The sequence below is a fragment of the Thalassophryne amazonica genome, chromosome 20, assembly GCF_902500255.1.
Source record: "Thalassophryne amazonica chromosome 20, fThaAma1.1, whole genome shotgun sequence".
Lineage (NCBI taxonomy): Eukaryota > Metazoa > Chordata > Actinopteri > Batrachoidiformes > Batrachoididae > Thalassophryne > Thalassophryne amazonica.
Window position 1 is genome coordinate 35,894,366 of NC_047122.1, and position 27,309 is coordinate 35,921,674.

A 27,309-nucleotide genomic window follows, 5' to 3' on the forward strand; every position below is an offset into this window, starting at 1 on the left:
TTAATAGGAGGGTTTAGGTCAAAACCAGATTGTTTAAATGTTGAGGAAAAAATGGCGTGTCAGAATTTCAGCTAATATGCAGGTTTATCAACACATAACAGGCCATAGTGCAGCCTATGTGTCCAAAAAAGCAACCATTTTTTGGACATAGAACTTGTAGTCTTAATTCTTTTCTCACATTAATTTGCTTTTTCTTAAAGCAATTATATTAGGATTAATTACACACTCTGCTTCACTTCCTTTTTGTTTTTTGTTTTTTTTGCTCTCTTCCCAGGTGTCAGTGTTCGGCACCAGCTAACATCTCCACAAGTCATGAAGGAGTTGAACGAGAGTGGATTCAGCCCAGACTCCGTCCAGTGGAGCAGCCTCAGTGTGTCGGTGAGACGACACACAGTGACCTATGCCCTACACCTGGTACAGAGCAGTGCACAGTACAAGTGTCAGTGCTAGTTGCCACTGGCGTGCTGGTGCATTGCTGCTGTGTGGCAGCAAAAAGCGGTTTCACCAAAAATAAAATGAAAAGTTTTTTGCTATTTATACGCCGCTCTATTCTGCAGCCGTGCCGCTCTGCATGCACCTGATTGCTTCAGATGTGTGATGTTGCAGGAACAGGTCATTCAACTGCTTCACCTCAGGGAGCTTTGGTGGCTCCTCCATTAAGTGATGCGCTTGCATGGAATTCAGTTTATTTGTGCTGTATCAAATCACAACATACACAAGTTGCCCCAAGATGCTGCACAAGTGTAATTTAAGACGCTTCACTCTTTCACCTTATTCCTTTTAGTTGGTTTTTTCTTTAGACATGTAAGATTTTTAATGGAGAGTTTGTTGGTTCAGCCTGCGGTCACCATGGCCCCTACATCCCAGATGTCCTCTTTTGGTCAATCATCCTCTTCTTTACCACCTTCTACCTCTCGTCATTCCTCAAACAGTTCAAGACAGAGAGATACTTCCCCACCAAGGTGAAATGCTTGATTCAAACCACAGAGCATCATGGAGCTCACTGAGTATCACTAAGCTGTTTATGGACTGTATATTTGTACAGGCAGCAGTATGTAGGTCAGGCTAAAAGGTTCCTCTTCTATGTAAATATTTACATAGAAAAGATCTTCCCACAGCCTGCAACACAGAAGCAGACGCTCCTCTGTCCCTTGGTGGACAGTGAGGTCTGGCTGTTTCTTTTGATGTTAAGAGTGACCGATAGGAAAAGTCTGAAATAGTTTCTCCACATGTGACCAAGTAGACTTATTTCAAACATAGTATTAATGATAAATGTACATGCCAGTTCAAGTCACCCATTAAATAAAAGTGTGTGTGTGTGTGATGTTTTAGGTGCGTTCCACCATCAGTGACTTTGCTGTGTTTCTAACCATCCTGATCATGGCAGTGGTGGACTATCTAATGGGAATCCCGTCTCCTAAACTCAAAGTTCCTGACCGCTTTGAGGTAAGTAGAAAGTGTATTCAGGGCGTACGTCTGCTAAACCTTGACTGAGACAAAGACACATCAGTGTAAGCTGGAACTTCTAGTTGACTCCATGACCTACAATTGCAGATTAAATAAATAAATAAATAATTGAACAGAGACAGATGACACCACTCTCTTCCTCAGTAGTCCGGGGACCAGCCATTATTACTTCTGCCATTTTTGTCTCCATTGTCTTTGTGACATCATAAGGCCAGGATGCGTTTGAAAGATATGAAAGGAAAATCTGTTTCACAAGCATAAATGACTGAAGGAGATAAAAGGAAAACTACTGAGGCAGAAGCTCTTGACCTAAAGAACATATTCAACAAAACTCATCGTGCTCTGTTGAGCACAAACACACATGGGCAATACAACTCTTGAGCAACCCCATGCTGTTATTGGCTAATCATGAATGGGTAGAGTAGAAAGTAATGGAAACTATGCAGGGCTTACGTGCCAAGATTAGGGTTACCAATGGTTGATCTATTGCATCATTGCTCTTTATGTACGGAAGGTGTGATGATGGACGCTCAGCATATTTTAAATCTAATGTGCCAAGTCATCTTCAATTTTGACTCATAGACACACAGAAATAATTATGAGTCTGTTGTGGCTTCTATATTAAATTCAGCACTTTCTGCCTTTTCCTCGCAGCCGACGTCCAGTCACCGAGGCTGGCTGATGGACCCGTTAGGAACAAATCCCTGGTGGACTCTGCTGGTGACGGTGTTCCCTGCCCTGTTGTGCACCATCCTCATCTTCATGGACCAGCAGATCACTGCTGTCATTATCAACCGCAAGGAACACAAACTCAAGGTCACAAGCACCCAGTCTTGGTTATGATTTGACGGTGTCCAACACTCTCTTCAGCTAATCTCACTATTTCTCCGCGTCTCCTGCAGAAAGGGTGTGGCTATCACCTGGACCTGCTGGTAGTTGCCATTATGTTGGGTTTGTGCTCGATTATGGGGCTCCCGTGGTTTGTGGCTGCCACCGTGCTCTCCATCTCCCATGTTAACAGCCTGAAGTTGGAGTCTGGCTGCTCTGCGCCCGGAGAGCAGCCCAAGTTCCTGGGCATCCGTGAGCAGAGAGTTACAGGGTTCATGATCTTTTTCCTTATGGGTTGCTCCGTTTTTATGACCAAAGTGCTTAAGGTGAGGTGATGGAAGCTCTGGAGTCATTCGTAATGCATCTGTGTTTTATGTGTTATAATAGATGATGTTACGATGAATGAGATTTTCGTGTTGTTGCTTCACAGTTTATTCCCATGCCAGTCCTGTATGGAGTCTTTCTTTACATGGGCGTTTCCTCCCTGAAAGGCATTCAGGTAAGAATGCAGTTGGTCTTTGAAGACGTCATGCGCTTTAATTTGGAGTGGAAATCACAGGGTGACGTTGATTGAAACTTTATAAAATATAACTCAGAAACCTTTGACCACTTTCCTTAAAGGATTTCTTTTGAGAGTAATTTGTTTGTTATTGCTCAGTCCGACTCTTGCGTTTGTTTATCTCTGTAGTTTTTTGACCGAATCAAGTTGTTTGGCATGCCGGCAAAGCACCAGCCTGACCTGATCTATCTGCGCTACGTGCCACTGTGGAAGGTTCACATCTTCACTGTGGTGCAGCTCAGCTGTTTGGTGCTGCTTTGGGTCATCAAGGTGTCTGCAGCAGCTGTTGTGTTTCCCATGATGGTAACGACCTCCGACCTCACAGATTCTCTGACCTTCATATCTGCATGTTAAAGATTGGATCACTGAATGAAGTTCAAAACAAAAACGGGGGGAGAGAGAGGAACTAGATTTCAGTCGTGGTGCCCTATCATCCTGTGCAAAGCAGCACACAGTGCAGTGCTTATTTTCACACCCAGCGCCCACGTTCTTTAAGCAGCAGCAGAACTTGCACTCATCTGTGCATTCATGGGCATGTTGGTCATAAAAGGGGGTGTTGCCAGGTGCATCATATGCCACATGCGTAGGCTGAATTCACAACACGCACTCTAGGAATGGAAATTGGTGAGATTTTATCGAGATTGTTTCTGATTTTTATTGATTCCGAAACAGTTTCCTGTGTAGTCAGATGTAGACCAACGCATGTTTTCAGTGTCAATGCGGCTGCTGTTCTTATTGCATTGGCATCATGACACATGAGTTTTGGCAACAATGATCTGTCAGAAAATTGCTGATAAGAGGGATTGATAACATCTGAAGTGTGCGTTTCCGATGGACTGAGAAATTTGGAATGCATTATAGATTCCACTCACTCCCACGTACACTGTGGTTGTACACACAGGAATGGGTGTTAGCACATATACTACAAAGAATTTAATTGAAAACAAAAATTAGCATTGGGGGAAAAAATGGCAAACTATAAAACTGTAATTGTGGTTTGTGCCATATTTTTATGCCTCAATGTGCACATGTCTTAAAGACAATATGACAAATTAGTCAATATATCCGCTTTGTGTTCAGATTACGCACTGTGTAAAAGACAACATGGATTTAGACACGTCCGTCATCTACTGTGTGTTGGAGAACGTGCCCTATAGATCGTCAAGATAGGGCCCTTTAACTGTTAGAATGCCTTTTCTGATTTGAACTTTTGCAACAGCTCAGTTCATCTTACTTCCCCCTTTGCAGGTTCTTGCGCTGGTCTTCATCCGGAAGCTCCTGGACTTTTTTTTCACCAAGAGAGAGCTGAGCTGGCTGGATGATGTGATACCAGAAAGTAACAAGAAGAAAGAAGATGACAAGAAAAAGAAGGCACGCGAAAAGCTGGTAAAATCACGTTACATCCATCTTGATGTCGTATCTCCACATGCAGTTTAAGACCAGGCTGACAGTGGAGAGTGGACTAACAAGAGTTATAGTGTAACTTCAGAACATCTGAGGAAGTAGAGATGAAGCACAAATGTTGACATGAAGATGATTAAAAACACCAGACGAGCTGGTTTGTGATTTTGGCTGCTGATGCCACTTCCAGGAAGAAGAATCCAGATTGCAGGAAGAAGAGGAGATGAGACTGAAGGTCAGCTACGAAGCTGCCAATCGGCTCAACAACCCGATGAAAACACTCTCAGGGAGGTGAGAAAACATTTCACTGAGGGATGAGGTTATCACCTTAAAATGTTTTACATCATTTACAAAAAAAAATCTGATTATTAATCACCTCAGTCTGTTTCTAGTATTTCATGGGGTTTTAGATAACCGTGGTTAACTGTTCCAGAGTGGATGAAGAGTAATCTTGTTGTGGTTTACACCCTGAAGCAGTCCTGACAGTAGCAGTCGGCTGTGTGTTATGTCCATCTTGAACAGATACAGAGTAGGACTAGTGACCCACAGCCTGCCAGTGGAGGACGAGGTAGCAGGGCTGTGAGTCTGCCAAACCATCTGACCTACGTGGTTGCGTCCTAACACTGTTCACTCATACTGTGACAGTGAGCGCATGATTAAAGACTCTTTAAAACACTTGTGGTTTTTTTGTTGTTGTTTGGGGGGTTTGTTTGGTTTTTTGACAGGAAATAATTGGTAATAAAATGTCTTGCTGTGCTTGCTCCTGATCAAACTAACTAGTAGTGATCACACAATTACACAATTAATCCATCACAGTTATTACCACCTTTAATGCATGCGGTCTGTTTGTTGTGTCCTGTAAACCATTAAATCCGCTTGGTCAGTTTTGTGTGGTGTCTTACTACGTTTGCTTTTTTTGGAGCCGCCCAGCACTGAATCTGTGCCTCCTGTTGTAGTTCTCATTCTGACCACTTGGTTTTAAATGCAAGCGAAGTGGAGTGCCGCTCCTGCTCATTTAGGCCAAGAGGTTTAGCAGAAAAAAAATGGAAGTTTTGCAGAACAACCTGAGATTTTTAGGATAGGTCTAGAAAAAAAATGTGTAGAAGACTGTACATACTAAAAGTCCTCGAAAATCCCCCTTGAGGCAATTTCAAAATCCAAGATGACGTTCAGATGGCCACATTTCATTTATTTTTACATACATTTGCTTCTGGATAGGTTAAAAACCTAATTTAAGTGTCAAAATGTATCTAAAGTATTATTACTATAAATGCCCCATGGGGCACTCGGGGTCGCCACAGCATATCTGAGGTGGATCTGCATGTTGAATTGGCACAGGTTTTACATCAATTTATGGTTTAACTCCACATTCCATGGAGGAAAATGTGGCAGGGGTGTGGTTTGAACCCAGAGCCTTCTGCACTGAAACGAAATGCATCAGCTCAGTGGGCAAATTCCAGATATGGATGTCTGTGACATAAGTCACAGAAATCTAAATTGAGATTTTCAGAATTCAGATTTTTTTTATTATTTATTTTAGGGATGTCCCGATCCGATCACATGATCGTAAATCGGGCCCGATCACGTGGTTTAAGACTTGATCGAAATCGGACGTTGCATCCCGATCAGGAATCCGATATAGAGCGCTATTTCAGGCTCATTATTGCAGATTAATGGGCCTTTCACGCGTCGGAAGTGTCAGAGGCGTCAGAAGCGTCGCTTTAGCTCAGCTTTTGACGTGACGCTTCTGACGGGAGCGCGCATTGCCGCTTGTCGGCAGGCTGATGCGGTCAAAGTTCAACCCAATCTTTTTTTCTTTTTTTTTTTTATTGAACAAAAGAAAAAAAAGGTGGGGGGAGTTACGTGCGCAAAGTTTCTTTCGCAGAACTGCTGTTTGTGTTTTTACGCGCTCAGCCTGACGCCGCGATGGAATGACAAGAGGATGATGAACACTTTCCCACCGAAACTCTTACTAAGTCATCCTTCCGTGCGCAGCAGGACCCGGTGCTGACCAAGTCCTCAGGACGACGATCTGTCATCTGATTAACAAAAAAACAAATTGTCCTGTGATCGTTTGTCTGCAAAACGGAGCGAGAGATGGTGTGCACGAGTGACGTGCACACTCATCACATTTAGGAGCGCGTCTTAAAGAGCTTCCGTCTTCATTCACGTTCACTGCGCTGCTCTGAACTTGTTGAACACCGATAACGCATCAAAGGGGTACACTGAGGACTGTCAGGATGCAAATGTAAGTTGTTTTTTTTTGTTGTTTTTTACTTTTACTTTTCAAGTTGACTTTTGAACTTTCGGCGCACTGAGCTGTGACGTAGCTTCGCATTGTCCAATAGGAACAACACGTCTGGCCAAAACACGGAAGACTAGTGGCAGAAACCACTGATCTGTACAAATGGTAAATGGACTGCATTTATAAAGCGCTTTTCCATCTGCATCAGAAGCTCAAAGCGCTTTACAATTATGCCTCACATTCACCCCGATGTCAGGGTGCTGCCATACAAGGCCCTCACTACACACCGGGAGCAATAGGGGATTAAAGACCTTGCCCAAGGGCCCTTAGTGATTTTCCAGTCAGGCGGGGATTTGAACCACAGATCAGTGCAGAAACCACATGTCTGAAGAAAAATCCTTGGAAATGGTTGTTGTTGTTTGTTACCTCAAAATTTCTGATTACTGTTTAAAAAATGTAGAACACTTGTAATTAAAATAGCTAAATCAATAAATGGTTCTTTAAAAACCTTTCATCTGTAAATTAAAACCACCTGTTATTTCAGATTAGATAATTTCTTGTTTAACATAAGGAACCTTTGACATTTATTTTTAGACAAATAAAATAACATGGAAATTTGTACATTTTTTAAGTCTGGTAGATTATTACTTGATTGTTCAAACTATCTCAAGGAGAAGTGCACTGTTTAAGTGATAATAAAATGAGGTGATTAAAATGAAATTATTATATATTTAGCATTTGTTCATTGTTCATTCAGTTTTTTAAAGTATTGGATCGGGACTCGATAGCGGCAGATACTCAAAATCTGATGAATCGGATTGGGGCCAAAAAAAAACCTGATCGGGACATCTCTAATTTATTTTGTAGTAGTTTAGTTGCTGTACACACCAACAGAATTTGTGCATTTATGCAAACTCTTGTCTAAACCGTTTTTTAATGTATAATATCCATATAATACAGGATAGTTTTTTTTTTTTTTTTTCCGTCAGCACTTGTGGCTGCATATTTTAACACTCGTCACATGACGGTGGTTAGGTGGTAAAACTGTTCTTCGTGCAGCATGCTCTTCAGCTCCATCTCTGCTCCTGATTAGAAATCTCACACCTGCAGCTGCTCTCCATGTGTAACGCCAACACTAACATCATTCTTCTCATCTCTGTGCAGCAGTGGCCAGGAGAAGGTGGTCTGCGCTAGAATAGATGTCAGCCCGGACTCGTCTGTAGAAGCCACTGTTGTGGAGACCTTCCTGTGATAACCACAGGCCAGCCTTTACCTCCTGATACCTGGTCCCCGGACAGCACTCTACCCCACTTAGTGGGGAAAGTAAGCTTAGAAGTGGAGCAGCACAGCCTTCCCGAAACTCTGGAGAAGAGCGTCCTGGGCTGTGAGTCCTCTTCTACTTAAGTCTTGAAGTCCTGCGTGTACGGCTGGGTTGCAGCAAAATGCACATCTGTGAGGAATGAAGGTACTTTGCTGTCGGTGCCCATCGACTCTCGACTATCAAACGACTTAGCACCTATCATCAATGCCAAAGGAAGGGCAGAACGTAGACTGTGAGAGTTTTACCTCTAACCCTTGTATTTTAATATTATTTACCCAGATATTATTTTGGCTGGTCACAGTGCTGCTGTAGCTTGCACATCATGAGCTGTTGGTCTCTGTTCTGGGTTGGATTAAACCCGGTTCACCTGATGATACCACCTGTTATTTAAGTTACTCGCGCACGGCTGATGTCATCGAACAACTGACGCAAAGTAAAAAAGCGCTACATTCAGATGAAGTTTCTACTATAACAACTAGCCATGTCCTGATATTTATCGGGACCTCTTCAGGTGTTTTCAGAGTCCTTAAACCGCTCATCTTGCCTCGTCTCTGCTCCTGCACTCAAACGTCTGCTTCACATTGAAACTCGTGGCCCCCAAAAAAAGAAAAGTGCACTGCTAAGCTTTAGCAGTGTTTTAAAGTCTGTTTTTAAAAGTTTCTTTTTGCTGTGTTTTATTTTTAGAGTTTGCTTTAGTTTGTCCGTTACATCGCATCGCTAATGTCCATCTTTATTCCAAAGCCTCATTTAAACTTAAGTGTTTAACAACTGACGCTGAATACAGAGCAGGTTGACGATTTCATTCGGGGGTGTTCAGGTTACTGTAACAGAGTAACACTATGAACACTTGTAATTTGAAAAATTCTTTATGATAAATCTACACCTATTTAAATAGCATGGATTGAAACTGATCTCTACATGAATCCATTAATGAAGCTGTGATTTCACACTGATGATGTTCCACTCTTTGATTTTAATCTTTTGTTTTCTAAGCGGACAAATTAATTATTTAACAAATTAAAACTATCAATTTTAGGCTCAACATTAAAGGACTCTGATGGGATTGGGGCATCACTAATTACTAAGAACACTACTGCTACTACATACTGTATATCATTGTATTTGCTTACGAGTCAGGTCCTCTGTCACTGGCAACACGTTATTCATACTGCTGCTCAGATGTTGGTCCTCCCTGTTCATGTTATTCAAAAAAATACTGTATGTATACTCTGATCCTTTTACCTACTTCAGAGGCCATATGAAGTATTTGTACTGTACAGTAAGCACTTTGCGTTTGCCAGTCTAGTTTCTTAACTCCAGGCATTGAGCACATAAGAGGTTACTTCCTGTTGCACTGTATATTTAGAGCTGTTACAACTATTTTAATAAGTGGTGTGAATAATAAGGTGCAAAATATAAATAATAGCCCCAGTTATTTGCACCTGTTTTAATGTCTGTCGTTGTTGATTAAACAAAGTGTGTGGTTTAAAGATTGTTTCGTGTTATAAATTATTTTATGCAAAAAAATATTTCTGAAGTAAATGTAATTCTATTCAAGTTCTTATTTTGATAAGTGCAGTCGTGTTTTAGCAATAAGGACTCCGTACCAACGTATGTATTTGTGACACTAGCCAATAGACTGGTGGGGACTAATGTGAGACTGTTGTGCGTTTGTCTGTGTGTAGCTACAGTCGCTATACCGCCATAGCTTGTGTGCCTTGTCAAAGCTCTTTTATGTGAGTCTTGTGCTGGCCATTTGTGTTTAGTTCCACCACACGGCACGGAAAATGGCAAAGGCGCACACGAGCTGGTACATCATTAAGCGCCTCTGATGCCTGACCGATATTGGCGAGAATTTCCCCAAGTAGTGACCCGGTACAACTCTGAGGGGCGGCTTGGCTCACTAGTGGGCATAGCTCGGGAAAGACTGATTCAACTAATACCAGTTTGGACATTGTTTAAAGGTTTTGGTAACTCTGTCAAACACTTAGCTAAAACTGCTTAATGTGGCACAACTCGCCATCCAATTTTAACAAGCACCGAGTTATCCCGAGTAGAGTACGAGCTGATCAAAGTTGAGTAGAAAATGAGTTACCCCCATCCATCTCCAGTTGAGTATGAGTTGACCATAATTAAGTACAAGACAGCCGCTGTGCCCACCGAGTTACCCCCTAGTTATCTTGAGTTGAGTACCAGTTGATCCCTGAGCTATCCTGTGCCGCTGTCGTGTTATTGAGTCTGTTCTGACTGAAAGGTGGCGCTCCAAGTTAATCTTAGTGTTTCATTGTAATGGCTTTCGTATCTGCTCACAGCATAACCATGACGGAGCTACTCATTTCCCGAACGATCAGTGAATGTTGACTTACTGTACCGTCAACATCGATAAAGTGAATTTAGTCTGTGTAATTATGTGACAGTATTTCTCCTTCCGTGGCTTGGTTCCCAACATATAGCAAGTGACTAATCTGTACACCTTTGTGGTTTCTGTGTTTTATGCAAAACATCTGTGAAATGGTGGTAGAATAAAAAAAATCATCACCATAAAGTTAAAATGCCCAAACAAGCACTTACAATTCAGAGTAATACTGATGTTTACTTGTGCACTTTGAAATGCTTATAGCAGTGATTAAATGTTAAACACGGTGGAGTTTTCGTACTCCAGCTTCAGACTGGGTTAACGTGATTGTTCCGATGTACAGGCACATAAATTAGCGTTGCACATGTTGATTCATGACCTTGTTTTTTTTTTTTTTTTTTTTGTCAAGTCGAATTGGTGCAAAGCAATAAATGTTTTTAAACATGAACTTCTTCCTGTCATAACTTAAATCATGTTGAGTGTTGGGCTTAATAAACACTCCAACTTTATACCAAGATTTGTTTTTAATGAATATTGAGCATATCTGGTCACTGGAGGTCCAAAATTAAACTGGTTTAATGTGCTTTTAAAATAGGACTTAAACCAGTTTGAGCTACATATGAAGCAGTCAGGAACTGAAAACATTTAAGCTCAAGACTGAGTAATAACATTTACTCCTGACAAAATAACTAAATGAATATAAATCATAAATTGCATAAATTTGAGCGTCTGATGCAGATGGAAAAGCGCAATATCAATGCAGTCCATTTACCATTTTAATAGACTGGCCAACATTTTGAATCACAATCTTTAATGCTGAAAATGTCAGATTCTCTGTAAATCTATGTTTTATGCTAAAGCAGCCAATGAGTTGAGTCATACGGTCTTCAGCTGCTTTTTCACAGTTAAGCCACTAGGTGGCAGCAGAGATTTTTCTTGCACGCTGCAGACCAACAGTTGCAATTAATAGAAACATTTGAAGATAACACAATGCAATTATCAACAAGCCTGTTGCATCATGATTGCAGGAACCAAACACAAATTCCATTTAATGCCACAAAACCAAACAACTGCTGAAGAATTTACAAAATGATTTGTGTGTGTGTGTGTGTGTGTGTGTGTCCGCATAAACTCAGCAGCTTGTTTCTTTTGACTCAGACATGACTCAAACGAATAACAAACCATAACACTGCTACAGAGAGGAAAGTTCGTCCAAAACTGAAATGCCAGTGGTCCTCCTGCCTCAGTTAGCAGCGTGGGGTGGGCCCTCTGGGATGAGTGACATGAAAAAGGTCGTGATAAATGACCATGTGGTGGACAAGAGGTCCCCGAGAGGGTCGACATAAGGATCCTCTGCTTCGTCCTCTCCGCTGTCTCCGTCGTCATCCGAGCTGTCGTCTGTTACATCATCCTGTAGCGGACAAAGTGAAAAGAGAAACCGTCTCAACATGTTTAAGATTATTTTATAGTGGAATTGATAGTTTCATGTTGATCATTTAGGGACAGCAGCTGAGGGATCGACTGACCATTTCTGCCACATCATTGTTTTGGAGATCTTCATCCACATCATCCTGATTGGCTCTGTCTCCAGGAAGCTGGACATCATCGAAGTTAAAGGGGAACCAGCCGGCCTGATGCCTGCAGGCAAAGTGACACAAAACAGTTCATGTATGAAATAAAACTGCCTGAACTCTGGCAACTCATAACAGAATGCTACAATCTGCAACCTCACCACTAGATGGCACTAAATTGTGTACTGCTTTAATATATATAGTATTCAGTTTTACTACTTGTTCTTTTACATTTCATTCAATTTCTGTTTGGAGTTCTGTTAATCTTTATTGACAAGCAGGTTATGAAGACTTTCGGATTTTAGATTCACTACAATAAGACATTCTGTCAAAACTCAACATTTAAAGTGGGAATGGACCTTCTGTCTGCCTGGGTGATTGCCACCCAGGACCTAAGGCAGTTCCGTGGTGTCTTGGATGCAGCAAAGCACAGCACCCCCCATACGAAGCGCAGGAAGCTCAGTGGGATAAGGAGCTGGGCTACCAATATGAAGTCTAGGGTTTGATTCCCAGTCACACTACCTTTCTCAGAACTGGAGCAGTCTAAATACCCCTGTAGTTACTGCAATTTGCCATCTAGAGAGGCACAGCCAGTCCTTTTATTCACTCTTGGGATGATACCCATCTCCTCAAATGAAACCAAGACTGCTGATAATGCTGAGAACATTTACAGCCTCCTGAAGGACTTCAGCTCCTGTTACCACATATCCTTGCAGCTTTACACACCCTCAGTTGTTGGTTGACGGATCTGCCACCAGAACTATGACACCAGAGAAGTCCAACGTCCTGGCAGGAGGTTCAGCCTCTCAACTGCTTAAAGTAGCCAGCCCAGTGGGACAGTACAGGACAACCGTCTGTCAGGATCGTATTGTCACTCGCCATTTCTGCGGGGGGGGGGGGGGCAGCTAAGTGTAGGTCTCAAGGAATTTGGTACGATGATTCTTCTATAAGCTGCTTAAAGGTCACTTGACCATAGATGGGATACCACCTGCTGACAGATTCCGCTAACAAAATGCCTCCTTGTCTATCCTCAGCGTCATCACTGCCTGCTTTCTCAGCTCCTTATACAGTCAGGAATTTCCACCAAGCTGTGCACTATGACTCGCTGGATGACATTCTGGGGGCCCTCAGATGAAACATCATCCTGTGAACACTGGCAACCGTGATGGAATCTCTGGCAACTTTCAGGTTCTTATCGCGGAAGAGCTCCCACGCTGTGTTTGGCTCATTTGTGCATTCATGTTTCTAAGTGCAGCCATGGATACAATTGTTGTTTATTTACAAAACTGCATATGCTATCAACTATTTTTTAACATTAATGTTTAAATTCACTGATTCAGGGGGTTATTTTAGCAGAGTTAGTTTTCAGCTCTTAAATCCATGCTGTAAAAACTTGGAAGCATTAATATTTCTAAACAAAGAACCTGAAGTAAAAACTGCATTCTATCCAAATTTTTGTGGTTATCTGTAGCTGCAGAGGCACACCTGCAAAACACTGGTAATGAATGACCGCTAAATGAACAGTAATGTGTAAAAGCTCACGGATAAAGCACCAGCATGGCGATCATCACCATGACAACCCGGCTGAATGAGGAGTAGAAGTAGAAGATGCTGAGTGAGATCACAGCGCGGGAGATAATGTACACCCATTCCGGCCAATCCTCGCCCAGTATCTCTCCTCCGTGGGCGTTCACATGGACTTCTGGGTTGGCATGGTGATCTTCCTGAGGCTGCTGGTTCAAAGTGGCGGTCTGGTGAAGCTGGGCTGTGGGTCGGACTGCTGGGAGGTGCTGAGAAGATGCAGCCAATAACTGACTAGAGACAGTGACAGAAGAAAAACTGGACGATGAGCCATTTGCCTGTTTACCAGTGACGGATCAATAGGGGGAGCTGAGAGGGTTGCAACATCTGTGTGTATGTTGTTACAGATATCATATATGGAAATCTAACCAATTAATGAAGGTCAATATACAGCGGATAAAATAAGTACTGAACATGTCAATAATTTCTTAGTGAATATATTTCTAAAGGTGCTACTGAAATGAAGTTTTCACCAGATGTAACAACCCAAGTAAACCACAGATACAAAGAAATCAAACCATTCACCCTATTGAGATATCCCATAATCCCTTGTGAGCCAGAGAGGCGCTGCAATCAAAACAACATGGAGAAACCACCTGACAACTGCAAATGAACATTATACTTCCAAATGTAAATTTTTATGCCTTTTATAGTTGTTATAATTGTATGAAAAAGTTTGGGCACTCCTGATGATTTCCATGATTTTCCTTTATAAATGATTGGTTGTTTGGATCAGCAATTTCAGTTAGATATATCATATAGCAGACAGTGATATTTGAGAAGTGAAATGAAGTTTATAGGATTTACAGAAAGTGTGCAATAATTATTTAAACAAAATTAGGCAGGTGCATAAATTTGGGCACCCAACAGAAAAAATACATCAGTTTTTAGTAGATCATCCTTTTGCAGAAATAACAGCCTCTATATGCTTCCTATAGCTTCCAATGAGAGTCTGGATTCTGGCTGAAGGTATTTTGGACCATTCTTCTTTACATAACATCTCACGTTTGTTGGTTTCCGAGGACAGCCCACTTAAAATCACACCACAGATTTTCAAAAATATTCAATAATATGGCCATTCCAGAACATTGTACTTGTTCGTCTGCATGAATGCCTTAGTAGATTTTGGGCAGTGTTTAGGGTCGTTGTCTTGTTGAAAGATCCAGCCCCAGCACAACTTCAACTCTGTCACTGATTTTTGAACATTGTTCTCAAGAATCTGCTGATATTGACTGAAATCCATGTGACCCTCAACATTAACAAGATTCCCAGTACCTGCACTGGCCACACAGTATGATGGAACCACCTCCAAATTTTATTGTAGGTAGCAAGTGTTTTTTTTTCTTGGAATGTTGGATTCTTTTTTAGCCATGCATACCTCCCCTTGTTATGTCCAAATAACTCAATTTTAGTTTCATCAGTTCACAGCACCTTATTCCAAAATGAAGCTGGCTTGTCCAAATGTACTTTAGCATACCTCAAGCGACTCTGTGGCGTGTATGCAGGAAAGGCTTCCTCTGCATTACAGCATCATACAGCATCTCCTTGGGCATCATTCACTTCAGCTTATTTGAGATTTTTCTTGGCCTGCCACTTCGGGCCTTAACTAGTACTGTGCCTGAGGTCTTTCATTTCCTCACTATGTTCCTCAAAATGGAATCTGACAGCTGAAATCTCTGAGATAGCTTTTTGTATCCTTCCCCTAAATCACGATGTTGAACAATCTTTGTTTTCAAGTCATCTGAGAGTTGTTTAGAGGCTCCCATGTTGCCACTCATTAAAAGAGATGCAAAGAGGGGAAACATTTGCAATGAATGGATTCACCTGTGTAAGGAGGTCAAGGGTCAATGAGCTTACCAAAACAATTTTGTGTTCCAATAATTAGTGCTAAATGTATTCAAATCAATAAAATGACAAGGGTGCCCAAATTTATGCACCTGCCCAATTTTGTTTAAATAATTATTGCTCACTTTTTTGTAAATACTAGAAACTTCATTTCACTTCTCAAATATCAGTGTGTTAGTTTGCTATATCATATATTTAACTGAAATTTCTGATCCAGACAACCAAAGGTTTTTAAAGGAAAATCATGAAAATGATCAGGGGTGCCCAAACTTTTGCATACAACTGTATTTATAAAGTGACTGCATGCATGACACCCCTGACCACTTGCTAAAACAAATATACCAAATATCTTGAAGCTTCATTACCAACAAAGACTTTTGTACTAAGTATTAAATAAATTTCAGTCAGTGTGTTCAGTATTTTTTCCCTGTCATTTTACACATAATTTCTGTAATTTGTTTTGGTTTCTTTGCACGTGTGGATTACTTGGGTTGTTACCGACATCTGGTGAAAATTTAATGTCAATAGCACCTTTAGAAATATATTTACTGAGAAAAATGGTGACGTTTTCAATACTTATTATACAATTCTTCTTTGCCTTTTGGCTGTTCCCGTTAGGGGTCGCCACAGCAGATCAATCGTTTCATCTCACCCTGTCCTCTGTATCTTCCTCTGTTACACCAACCACCTACATGTCCTCCCTCAGCACATCCATAAACCTCCTCTTTGGCTTCGCTCTTCTCCTCCTGCCTGGTGGCTCCATCCTCAGCATCCTTCTCCCTATATACCCTGAGTCCCTCCTCTGCACATGTCCAAACCATCTCAATCTCGCCTCTCTGAATTTGTCTCTAAACCGTCCCACCTGAGCTGTCCCTCTGATATGTTCATTCCTAATATTGTCCATTCTTGTTTCTCCCAAAGAGAATCTCAACATCTTAAGCTCTGCCACCTCCAGCTCTGCCTCCTGTCTTTTCGTTAGTGCCACCGTCTCTAAACCGTACAACATAGCTGTTCTCACTACTGTCTTGTAAACTTTCCCCTTCACTCTTGCTGATATTCTTTGGTCACAAATAACTCCTGCCACCTTTCTCCATCCACTCCACCCTGCCTGCACTCTCTTCTTCACCTCTTTACCACACTCTCCATTACTTTGAACAGTTGACCCCAAATATGTAAACTCATCTACTTTCACCACTTCTACTCCTTGTAACTGCACTATTCCACTGGGCTCCCTCCCATTCACACACGTACTCAGTCTTGCTTCTACTGACTTTCATTCCCCTTTTCTCCAAAGCATATCTCCACCTCTCCAGACTAGACTCAACTTGCTCTCTACTCAATGTCATCTGTAAACATCATAGTCCATGGGGACTTCTGTCTGATTTCATCCGTCAACCTGTCCATCACCACTGCAAACAAAGGACTCAGAGCTGATCCTTGGTGTAATCCCACCTCCACCTTGAATGAGTGTCGTTCCGACTGCGCATCTCACCACTGTCACACTATTCTTGTACATGTCCTGCACTACCCTAACATACTTCTCTGCCACTCCAGACTTCCTCATACAATACCACAGTTCTTCTCTTGGCACCCTATCATAAGCTTTTTGTAAGTCCACAAACACATAATGTAACTCTTTCTGGCCTTCTCTGTACTTCTCCAACAGTATTCTCAGAGCAAACACTGCATCTGTAGTGCTCTTTCTCGGCATGAAACCATATTGCTGCTCACGGCTCTTCACCTGTTTTCTAAGCCTAGCTTCTACTACTTTTTCCCATAACTTCATGCTGTGGCTGATCAACTTTATGCCTCTGTAGTTACTGCAGCTCTGCACATCACCCTTGTTCTTGAAAATAGGAACAAGCACACTTCGTCTCCACTCCTCAGGCATCCTCTCACTTTTCAAGATTTTATGAAACAATCTGGTTAGAAACTACTGCCATCTCTCCTAGACATTTCCATGCCTCCACTGGAATGTCATGTGGACCAACTACTTTTCCACTCTTCATCCTCTTCATAGCAGCCCTCACTTCTTCCTTACTAATCTCTTGTACTTACTGATTTACTCTCACCACATCATCCAGCCTTTTCTCTCGCTCATTTTCTTTATTCATCAACTCTTCAAAATATTCCCTCCACTTTCTCAGCACACAGTCCTCACTTGTCAGCACATTACCATGTGCATCTTTTACCACCCTAACCTGCTGCACATCCTTTCTAGCTCTGTCCCTTTGTCTGGTCAATCGGTACAAGTCCTTTTCTCCTTCCTTACTATTCAACTTCTTGTACAGCTCGCAATATGCCTTTTCCTTCGCTTTTGCCACTTTTCGCCTTACGCCGCATCTCCTTGTACTCCTGTCTACTTTCTTCATCTCTCCGACTATCCCAAAACTTTTTCATCAACCTCTTTCTCCTTATGCTTTCCTGGGCCTCTTCATTCCACCACCAAGTCTCCTTGTCTTCCTTCCACTGTCCAGATGTCATACCCAGTACTGTCCTAGCTGTCTACCTCAACAACATCTGCAGTACTTTTCCAGTTGTCCAAAACTGCTTCCCTTCCAACCAGTGCTTCTCTCACCTGCTTGCTAAATTTCACACAACAGTCTTCCTCCTTCAGCTTCCACCATCTGATCCTTTGTTGAGCTCTTACTCTCTTCTTCTTCTTTACCTCTAAAGTCATCCTACAACCATCCTCTGCTGTCTAACGATACTCTCTCCTGCCACCACCTTACAGTCTCTGATTTCTTTTAGCTTGCATCTCCTATAAAGAATGTAGTCCACCTGTGTGCACCTTCCTCCACTCTTATATGTTACCCTTTGCGCCTCCCTTTTCTTAAAGTAGGTATTCACCACAGCCATTTCCATCCTTTTTGCAAAATCAACTACCATCTGTCCTTCCCCATTCCTATCCTTTATACCATATCTACCCATTACTTCCTCATCACCTCTGTTCCCTTCACCAACATGCCCATTGAAGTCTGTTCCTATCACCACTCTTTCATGCTTGGGCACACTCTCCACCACCTCCTCTAACACACTCCAGAAATCTTTCTCCTTCATCTCACAACCTACCTGTGGGGCATATGCACTGGTGATATTCATCATCACACCTTCAACTTCCAACTTCACACTCATCACCCTGTCAGACACTCGCTTAACCTCCAACACACTTTTAACATACTCTTCCTTTAAAATGACCCCAACACCATTTCTCTTCCTGTCTTCACCATGGTACAACAACTTGTACCCACTGCCGATGCTCCTGCTTACTTCCCTTCCACTTGGTCTCTTGCACACACAATATGTCTATCTTTCTCCTCTCCATCATACCAGCCAGCTCTCTCCCTTTACCAGCCATACTACCAACATTCAAAGTCCCCGCTCTCATTTCCACCCTTCTAGTTTCAGCAGTCACACCCATGTGTGTTGCTTGGTAATGCCACACTTGTGTTGCACTTAGACAATTTTCACAGACAGCTCGAATGCGGTCATCTGCAATCTACTCATGCCAGGAGCGTAAATAGCCCTGTCTTTTCTAAGTGCCCAGCAAGCAGTGTTGGATGTTCGTGTGTGTCACCTGGAATTTGGCCGAAACCTGCCAAGAAAGGGGTCAAATGGGCACCCTCTGTCTTTTGGCCACTGATGTGCACGAATGGTTGTGGAGACAGTTGTACTAGGCGTTTGAGGTGGCTCCAATTTTTCACCTGTGGCATGCAATACCTCCTTCGTGCACCAGTTGGCTTCAATCGTGTTACGTGTGAAGGGGCCCTAAAGGACTTACCAGTGCAGGTAATACTGCCAAACATACAGCTGCTGCCACCACATTAGTGTCATTGTGCTGTAATAAGCTGCCGTGTTTGTGGGAGGAGCTGGCTGTCGTGAATACTGTTCCCACAATGCACTGCAAAACAGAAATGTAAACAAAGCATTTGCATGAAAAATTCCAAATGAATTTGTTCACATACAGTGAGTGCATCCAAAAATGATTTGCAGTGCTTCAGTTTTTTTCACATATTATGTTACAGCCTTATTCCAAAATGGAGTAAATTTTTACCCTCAAAATTCTACTCACGACACCTTATGATTTCTTAAATCACGTGTATGTATGTAAGTATTCACACCCTTTGCTCAAAACTTTGTTGATGCACCTTTGGCAGCAATTATACTCTCAAGTCTTGTTGAATATGATGTCACAAGCTTGGTGCACCTATCTTTGGGCAGTTTTGCCCATTCCTCTTTGCATCTCCTCTAAAGCTACATCAGGTTTGATGGGGAGCGTCGGTGCACAGACATTTTCAGATCTCTCCAGAAATGTTCAATCGGATTCAGGTCTGAGCTCTGGCTGGGCCACTCAAGGACATTTACAGAGTTGTCCTGAAGCCACTCCTTTGATATCTTGACTGTATGCTGAGGATCATTGTGCTGCTGAAAGATGAAGTGTTGCTTCAATCCGAGGTCAGTCTGAGCGCACTGGAGCAGGTTTTCATTCAGGATGTCTCTATACAGTGTTGCATTCATCTTTCTCTCAATCCTGACTAGTCTCCTAGTTCCTGCTGCTGAAAAACATCCCTACAGCATGATGCTGCCACCACCATGCTTCACTATAGGGATGGTGCCTGGTTTCCTCCAAACATGACACATGACATTCACACCAGAGACTTTTGTTTCTCATGAACTGAGAGTCCTTCAGGTGCCTTTTGGCAAACTCCAAGTGGGTTGCCATGTAACTTTTACTAAGGAGTGACTTCCGTCTGGCGACTCTACCATACAGGCTTGATTGGTGGATTGCTGCAGAGATGGTTGTCCTTCTAGAAGGTTCTGCTCTCTCCACAGAGGAATGCTCAAGCTCTGACAGAGTTACCATTGGGCTCTTGGTCCCCTCCCTGATTAAGGCCCTTCTTCCCCAGCTCTAGGAAGAGTCCTGGTGGATCTGAACTTCTTCCATTTACAGATGATGGAGGCCACTGTGCTCATTGGGACCTTCAAAGCAGCAATATTTCTGTACCCTTCCCCAGATTTGTGCCTCAAGACAATCCTGTCTCAGAAGTCTACAGACAATTCCTTTGACTTCATGCTCGGTTTGTGCTCTGACTGTCAACTGTGGGACTTTATATGTAGACAGGTGTGTGTCTTTCTAAATCATGTCCAATCAACTGAATTTACCCCAGGTGGACACCAATTAAGCTGTAGAAACATCTCAAGGATGATCAGTAGAAACAGGATGCACCTGAGCTCAAATCTGAGCTTCATGGGAAATAGTGTGAATGCTTATGTACCTGTGAGTTCTTAGTTTTTAATTTGTAATTAAAAAAAAAAAAAAACTTTTTTCACATTGTCATTATAGGGTATTGTGTGCAGAAATGTGAGGGGAAAAAAATTAACTTGATCCATTTTGGTGTAACATAACAATGTGGAAAAAGTGAAGCACTGTGAATACTTTCCAAATGCACTGTATTTGTCATGACAGGGGAGAGATCCCATGGAATATTTGTGTGCATCCTCATCTGGACGTGAATCCAAAAAAATAATAATTTGCACTTACTTTATGATTATGAAACAAGACATTTTTGTCATGTTAAATGTAGAGGTATGCCGTCTAACGAGGGTTGCTTTAGTTCAGAAAAATTAAACAACCTGAACAGTAACCTAAATTTTTAAATTAAGGTTATGTTTCAAATTTTAAACAATATGCCGTATTACACAAAAACTAACCGGTATGTAAATCCTGGGTGCATGTGAGGGTAAGAAACGGCTGCAGCTTGCTGTCTGAGTCCATCACTGCTCTCTGCTGGAGACAACAAGCCATCTGGACCAGGAGAAAGACTGTCTGAGCTCTGAGGAGCCTAGAACCGGAGAACAAGGTTTAAATGTTAGCAGTAGTTAATGCTGAAATAAAAGAGTAATTTTATTTAAAAAATAAATAAATAAGGTGTAGCGTGAAGCTGTTGGAAAAGTGTGTATGGCAGACCCACCGTGGGAAGGGCAGAAGTCTCCTGAAGCTTATTACGGCATTTCTCAGGGGGCTTTGGGGAGCTAGGAGGGGTCCGTGACGTGCAAACCAGATGGAGCATGTGATACTCATCATGCTGTGGAAGTGATTACATCTATTTAGCAAACACAGTAACCGCACATGATGTAGAGAGTCTGTCCTATGTGAAATTTGCGAATTTGATAAGGATTTGGAACAGTTTTTTGAGTTTGCACGACAGAAGAAAAGATTGGTCATCCCTTTTTACACATTGTCATTTAATTCTGGTTTTAATTTCCCATTCTGTTGCATATTTGGGGCAGCATGGTGGTGTAGTGGTTAGCACTGTTGCCTCATGGGATCAATTCCAACCTGTGGCCTTTCTGTGTGGAGTTTGCATATTCTCCCCATGTTTGTGTGGGTTCCTTCCGGGTGCTCCAGCTTCCTCCGACATCCAAAGACTTTCATGTAAGGTAGATTGGAAACTTTAAATTGTCCGTAGGTGTGTGTGCGGGGGTGAATGTGTGTTGTCTGTGTGGCCCTGTGACTGACTGGCGCCCTGTCCAGGGTATAGGGCCCAAGGCCAAGCATCAGCCCACCCCCCCTTTTTGAAGAGAGTTGGTTAAACACCCACCCAAAATTAAATTATTTTTTAATTAAAGTTTATTAAATGCCCACCTAAAATAAATTAATTCTGTGACCCCAACACATTGTAAAAAGCAAAAAAAAAAGAGTTTTCATGAGTTTTCTCATCTGACTTGTGATGTCATTCGTTTGACTTGTGCTCTTATTGTGAAAGACGTGCAAGAAACAGGAAGTGTTCTGTGACAATGTGGCTAGCTTTGTACAAACCCCAGTCACATGGTGAAGGAGCTACTATCAGTTTGTGTTCGTTTTTGTCCAACAAAAGTCCTTTATCCATCCAGCAAAATGAGTTCCTTGTCAGCTGATGTCCACAAAGTTTGTGAGAAAGTGTTGTGTGTGTGTTCAAAACTTTGAGTGGAGTTCAGACAGAGCTCTTCCCTGCTGCCTAGACATTCATTTGCCATTTTGAGTGCGAGAGAGTGGGACACAGTGAGCACAGTGAGACAACTGAGTTCACGTGTTGACAGTGACAGACTGGATGTTCCACGGTTTTCACTGTGAAGCTGACAGGAAAATTATGGACATTTTATCTCAATGAGCAAGAATCATGGACAGCAAGAAACGGATTACTTAACTGCAGAGTCGCCTGGATTAAAACAGGTAGGAATCTTTGAAGCTTCCATGACTTTTCTGATTTAATATAACGCTGTGTAAAATGTTTCAGTGAAGTAAAGTATTGTCCACATGGCTAATATTGAAAATGACCTACACATCACGTTACTTTTTTTTCTGCCGAGATGAAAAAGCACTTTAAGAGCCAGAGACATCATATGACAAGCAACACATTTAACATAGGACAAAAGACAGACAGGTGATTTACCCTTTATTTGTGAGGAAATCAGACATTTTATTGAAATGGGTGGTCCGACAAACATAATATTTGGCCGAATTTATGCTAACGCCCATCGCTCCTCAGAATTTCACACGGAGTACTCAGACGCACCAATATGGCAAGTTGCCAGACCTGAATCATTTATTTATTTATTTTTGAGTCTATACAAGGTCTCTGATGACCTAATCCACCCACTCGTCTACATTTTTGTTGTACAACCCCAATGCTGGGACCAGAGCTGGGAATACAAAGGGCAGATGGATGGGCAGGTGGGAGGGGGAGAAATCATTCGTAACAACAGCGAGAACTCACTTTTCTAAATACGTCTTTTAAGGTAAAGTGATCCAACAGCAGTTTCCCGGAATACACCAGCCTCTGGTCTTTGGAGCTCTAATGACATCATCAAGATAAAAAAGGTCACACAAGACAATATAGCACTCTTAATGCTTCTGCTTTCTTAAAAAAAAAATTCAACCAACACAACTGTAATATCACAGCATCAAAAAACAGCAGTTTGACAACATTGAGCATAACAGCAGAAGAAATTTACAGTGGAAGACTGTGTCAATCATTCAGAAACTGAACATGTACAATTTAAATCCTGTGAATTTACACCATTTATTCTGGGTTTAATATTCAGACAGACATGATCAGAACCAAAAAGCTCACAGCTGAGAACAGCAAAGTCACATTAGCAACAGACGACAAAGTGGGAAAGATAAAACAATCCAAAAAACTCACGGGTCTACTTGGGTATACGTCTGAAAGGTGTGCTTTCAGTTTTTCCACAGTCCAGTTCTGGTAACAGTTGATGGTCTGGTCGTTGTACTTTTGGTTTGGTGCCCTGATGACAACAGTAAAGGGGCCATCCACAAGACCACGATCCATGACTCCAAACCATTTGGGTTCCGTGGACAAGGAGATCGGGAGGCCCTGGGAGGCTATCACAGAAAATGTTTCACTTTATGTACAGATGTCATACAGCTGGAGGAAGAAGAGCAAGAAAGATAAGACATGTTTGCAAAGCATTAACTAAAACCTGCCACTCAACACAAGCATGGCACTAGGGCTGCCACAAACAATTATTTTGTTAATCAACTTGTCACCGATTATTTTTGTGATTACTTGACTAATCAGATCATATGTAAATTGCACCAGCATGCAGCTGCTGTCTTTGAATACTGTTATTGTTTATTATATCATTGAATCAATTGTGTATTTCACTATGTGTTATTGTTGGCAATACTGTTTTAATACATTCATGACAATAAAGCAAATTCAAATTGACAGAAAGAGAGAAAGAGAGTGAGACCAACTTTCTCAAAGGTTGTATCATATTTCTTTTCCATTATTGTGGTGAAGTGAGATCAGCCTGGTAGGTAGTTATCATGGTATTCTGGGTTGAACTGCTTGATCATCTCTTTGAAACCTTGATCGTCTCATATCAGTCACCAACATGTTCAAGATTGCTTCAGTCAGGATATTTGCTTGAGAAGGTGTGTATGTTGTCGGCTTGGTAACAAAGTCGTTCATTGAAGAGGAACGTATTTCCTTAGCATTGTAACGTAGCATTATAAAACATTAACGTTGTCACATTTCCTATTCCAACATGACATCGATGTTATAACGATACAGAAAACACATATGTGTGCTGAGGCTAATAAAATTGTCAATGTTAAATGTTAACATTTACAACTATCAATATAAGTAAGTAGCTCACTGTAGACGTAATGTTAGTGGATAACTAGCCAATTAGGTTACTGAGACGACTGTCCCTCTTCGTCAGCATCTGAATCGGCCACAACGTGCTTCCTTTTCAGAAGCTGCTGCATCGCCGTTGTCCTGCCGTGGAAGGCAAGTTCTGCCTTGCAGATTTTGCATTACATATTTTTCTCTGTAATTTGGTTAAAATGCTCCCAAATGTTTGAACTCCATTGCCGGCTAGCCATGATATTGTTTGGGCATAACTTTTCCAGTGACATCATGGCTGACCCGGATGACCACTACTGTGCATGTGCATCAAGAACAGAAAGGCAGCGGAAGGTACAGCAGCAACTTTGAGAGAAAAACAAAGCTTACAAAAATAAATGTTGATTAATAACTTAGTCGCTGATGATTTTGATAAGTCGACATAACCGTGACTAATTGACTAATCGTAGCAGCCCTGCATGGCAGATAAATGAAGAATGTCCAGGCATCTACCCAGCGGGCTGCCCTAGTCTGAGTGCCTTGGCGGCCTCTCATCAAGCTCGTTGCTTTTCCTCAGCATTTCGCCTATTAGTTTCAAAAGTCTTAACACCAGCAGAAACCAATTTCCTCCACATCAGTCTACCTACTAAGGCTGTAGCCAAATCTACAATCTTACAATCTCTGAGGGTAGTTTTAAGAATGTACTTGTATCTCGTCTTAAGAACGCTTCGAGTTCCATTAGAGAACACACTAAATAGAAGCAATTCATTGTGCGTACATTATGAATGTGTTACACACAAAATATAATAAGCTACCAGGGCTGCTACTAATGATTATATTTCATATTCAAGTAATCTGATGATTATTTTCTTGATCAAATGTAAAGATGTCAGTGTTTCCTAAAGCCCAAGATGAAGTCCTTAAATGGTTTGTTCCCCACTGAACAGCTGAAATTGTTGTTGTTGTCCATTCGTCTGCTCCTGTTTTGTGTTCGGGGTTGCCACAGCGGATACAGCCAGATCCGCATTGGTAGTTGGCACAACTTTTACGCCGGATGCCCTTCCTGACGCAACTCCAGTTTTACCTGGAGAAACACACACAGCCGCTGGTGCCCGAACAGCCAAAATAAAAAAAATTTAATAAAATTGGCCACAACTCCATAAAAAAAGACTTGATAAATCATTGCAGCTCTTTAAGTTACTATACAGTAAGAAAAGTAATATACTTGGATGTTCTGGCTTCCTCCCATTTCAACAGACATAACAGTTAGGTGAACTGGTGACCCGAAATTTACCATGGGTATTTGTCCATCTACATGTGGCGCTGCAACAGACTCTTGTCCTGTCTGGGGTGTACCATGCCTCACGCCCTACGACTGCTGGGTTAGACCCCTGTGACCATTAATTGGAGTAAACAGGTATAGAAAATGGACGGACAGATCTGGGTGTTGTTATCCAGGATGTTCCAAACAACTGACCTGGACTGATTTTGCAATCCATTGCTGGGTTTATTATTATTATTTGTAACCCTAATGATGGCCAGGTCTTGGATTCTCATTTTGGAATTGGCAGCAACAGATATCAAACGCAACTCTCCCCATGTCAGTCAACTCAACATTTTTCTTCTCAGGTGTCAACTAATGCTCTGTTTACACTGGATTGAGACCTACAGACATACAAGATCATGACAGTTTGTCAACTCTCACAAGTCTTGGCTGGTTTCTGTTGTGATCGGTTATTTCTGTTTACACCAAGCTTGCATTGCAACAGAATTGTACGAGTGAAAAATATGTTAATATCTGCGATGCAGGAAAAAGAAGCAGAAGGTACTAATTACCATTACAGACCTCAAAGAAAAACAAGTAAACATTTCAAATTGCACGTAACTTCCAAACATCACATACATTAACAGAAGAAGAAGCTTCAGCTACACTCAAACAAAATCCTGCCTGCAGAGTTGTGTGGCCTTGTGACCAGTTTATTTGTATTTTAGAACACAACCACAAGCAACATTTTCTGCTTCCCATTAAAATCCTTTAAACAACCCTGATCTCTCACTCATTCTCAATGAATCCTTCTAATGTGACTTTATGTCCCTCTAATGTCCTGAGTGTTTCCTCATCACCATCCTTTCTGCCTGAACATTCCTGGAACTTGTAATTACATGATGAACTCTTCCACTTTTTTTAATTTCAGAGATTGTCCGTTTCTTTCTTTTATGTTTCTACTCCTGTTCACCTTCACCCCCTGTTTAATCCTTTTCTTTAGTGTTCTCTCAGATTAAACACTTGACTAATCTACTCCAATCTGCAGGTTAATACATTGGTTTCAAAACCTCCTTTGCCTTGTTGTTTCTCTTGAGATAATGGAATTTAAGAATCTATTTCCTACGCGCTTAATTCTGATACAAAAGTAAATAAAAAAAAAAGTATTCACTAAAATCAGGTGTTTCATTTAAAATGTAACTGCACGAAAGCTAATGTTAGCTTCTGTACGTTTTCGAACCTAAACTGTCCAATCAGCCCACCCAGCATTAGTTGTCCGGCAGCCACATTACATTAATATGGTTTTATAAATGTATCAATGTTAAACGGAAAGGTGATAAATATATTTTTTCTTACCTCTGTGACCGAACTATTGCAATTTATTTGTAGCGCTGACGAGCCATGATTACGCATGTTGTTGCCAGATCTCGATCGAAACAAGCGACATGTCTGTGACCAGGAGAAGCGATTTGGCTCTTTTACAAAAGCAATTTTATTCTCATTACTGTAAACACTTATATATACATTAAAAATACAAAGATAGTTTTGATTGTAGAAATATTTTCCACAAATTCTGAAAGCCAGCAAATTCACAAGTTAATATCTCGACGATTTTACTCCACAAATAGTATTTTGGAATTCTGAAACTATAGCGGGTGAATGACGGTGGAAGATAAATTTTAACATATTAATTTAGATAAAATATAGCAACTGCGTGACAATTAAATTACAGAATTG

At 41.5% G+C, this 27,309-nt stretch overlaps 1 protein-coding gene and 1 pseudogene across 2 annotated transcripts; one reads left to right on the top strand and one right to left on the bottom strand.

The window, feature by feature from the left end:
* Positions 1-9,348, top strand: part of LOC117502036 — a 56,109-nt pseudogene extending 46,761 nt beyond the window's left edge.
* A 1,400-nt stretch (positions 9,349-10,748) lies between these two features.
* Positions 10,749-27,073, bottom strand: LOC117502037 (homocysteine-responsive endoplasmic reticulum-resident ubiquitin-like domain member 2 protein). Of its 2 annotated transcripts, none has more exons than XM_034161017.1 (9): positions 26,929-27,073; positions 23,361-23,603; positions 22,932-23,009; positions 21,147-21,260; positions 20,887-21,017; positions 18,956-19,075; positions 13,291-13,563; positions 11,704-11,815; positions 10,749-11,588 (listed from the first exon to the last, which is right to left on the bottom strand). In XM_034161017.1, the coding sequence occupies exons 2-9, from the start codon at positions 23,505-23,507 to the stop codon at positions 11,421-11,423; spliced, it is 1,143 nt and encodes a 380-aa protein (XP_034016908.1). In that variant the 5' UTR covers positions 23,508-23,603; positions 26,929-27,073; the 3' UTR covers positions 10,749-11,420. The 2 variants fall into 2 exon arrangements, with proteins under 2 accessions (XP_034016908.1, XP_034016909.1); XM_034161018.1 differs by having other exon boundaries at positions 23,361-23,560; positions 26,929-27,028.
* Positions 27,074-27,309: the final 236 nt, after the last annotated feature.

Coding starts and splice junctions, on each gene's coding strand:
- LOC117502037 (XM_034161017.1), bottom strand. CDS start 23,507: ATGGATCGTGGTCTTGTGGATGGCCCCTTTACTGTTGTCATCAGGGCA. Junction 19,076..20,886: donor CACCCAGGATTTACATACCG/GTTAGTTTTTGT, acceptor TCTGTTTTGCAG/TGCATTGTGGGAACAGTATT. Junction 11,589..11,703: donor ACAATGATGTGGCAGAAATG/GTCAGTCGATCC, acceptor TGTCCGCTACAG/GATGATGTAACAGACGACAG.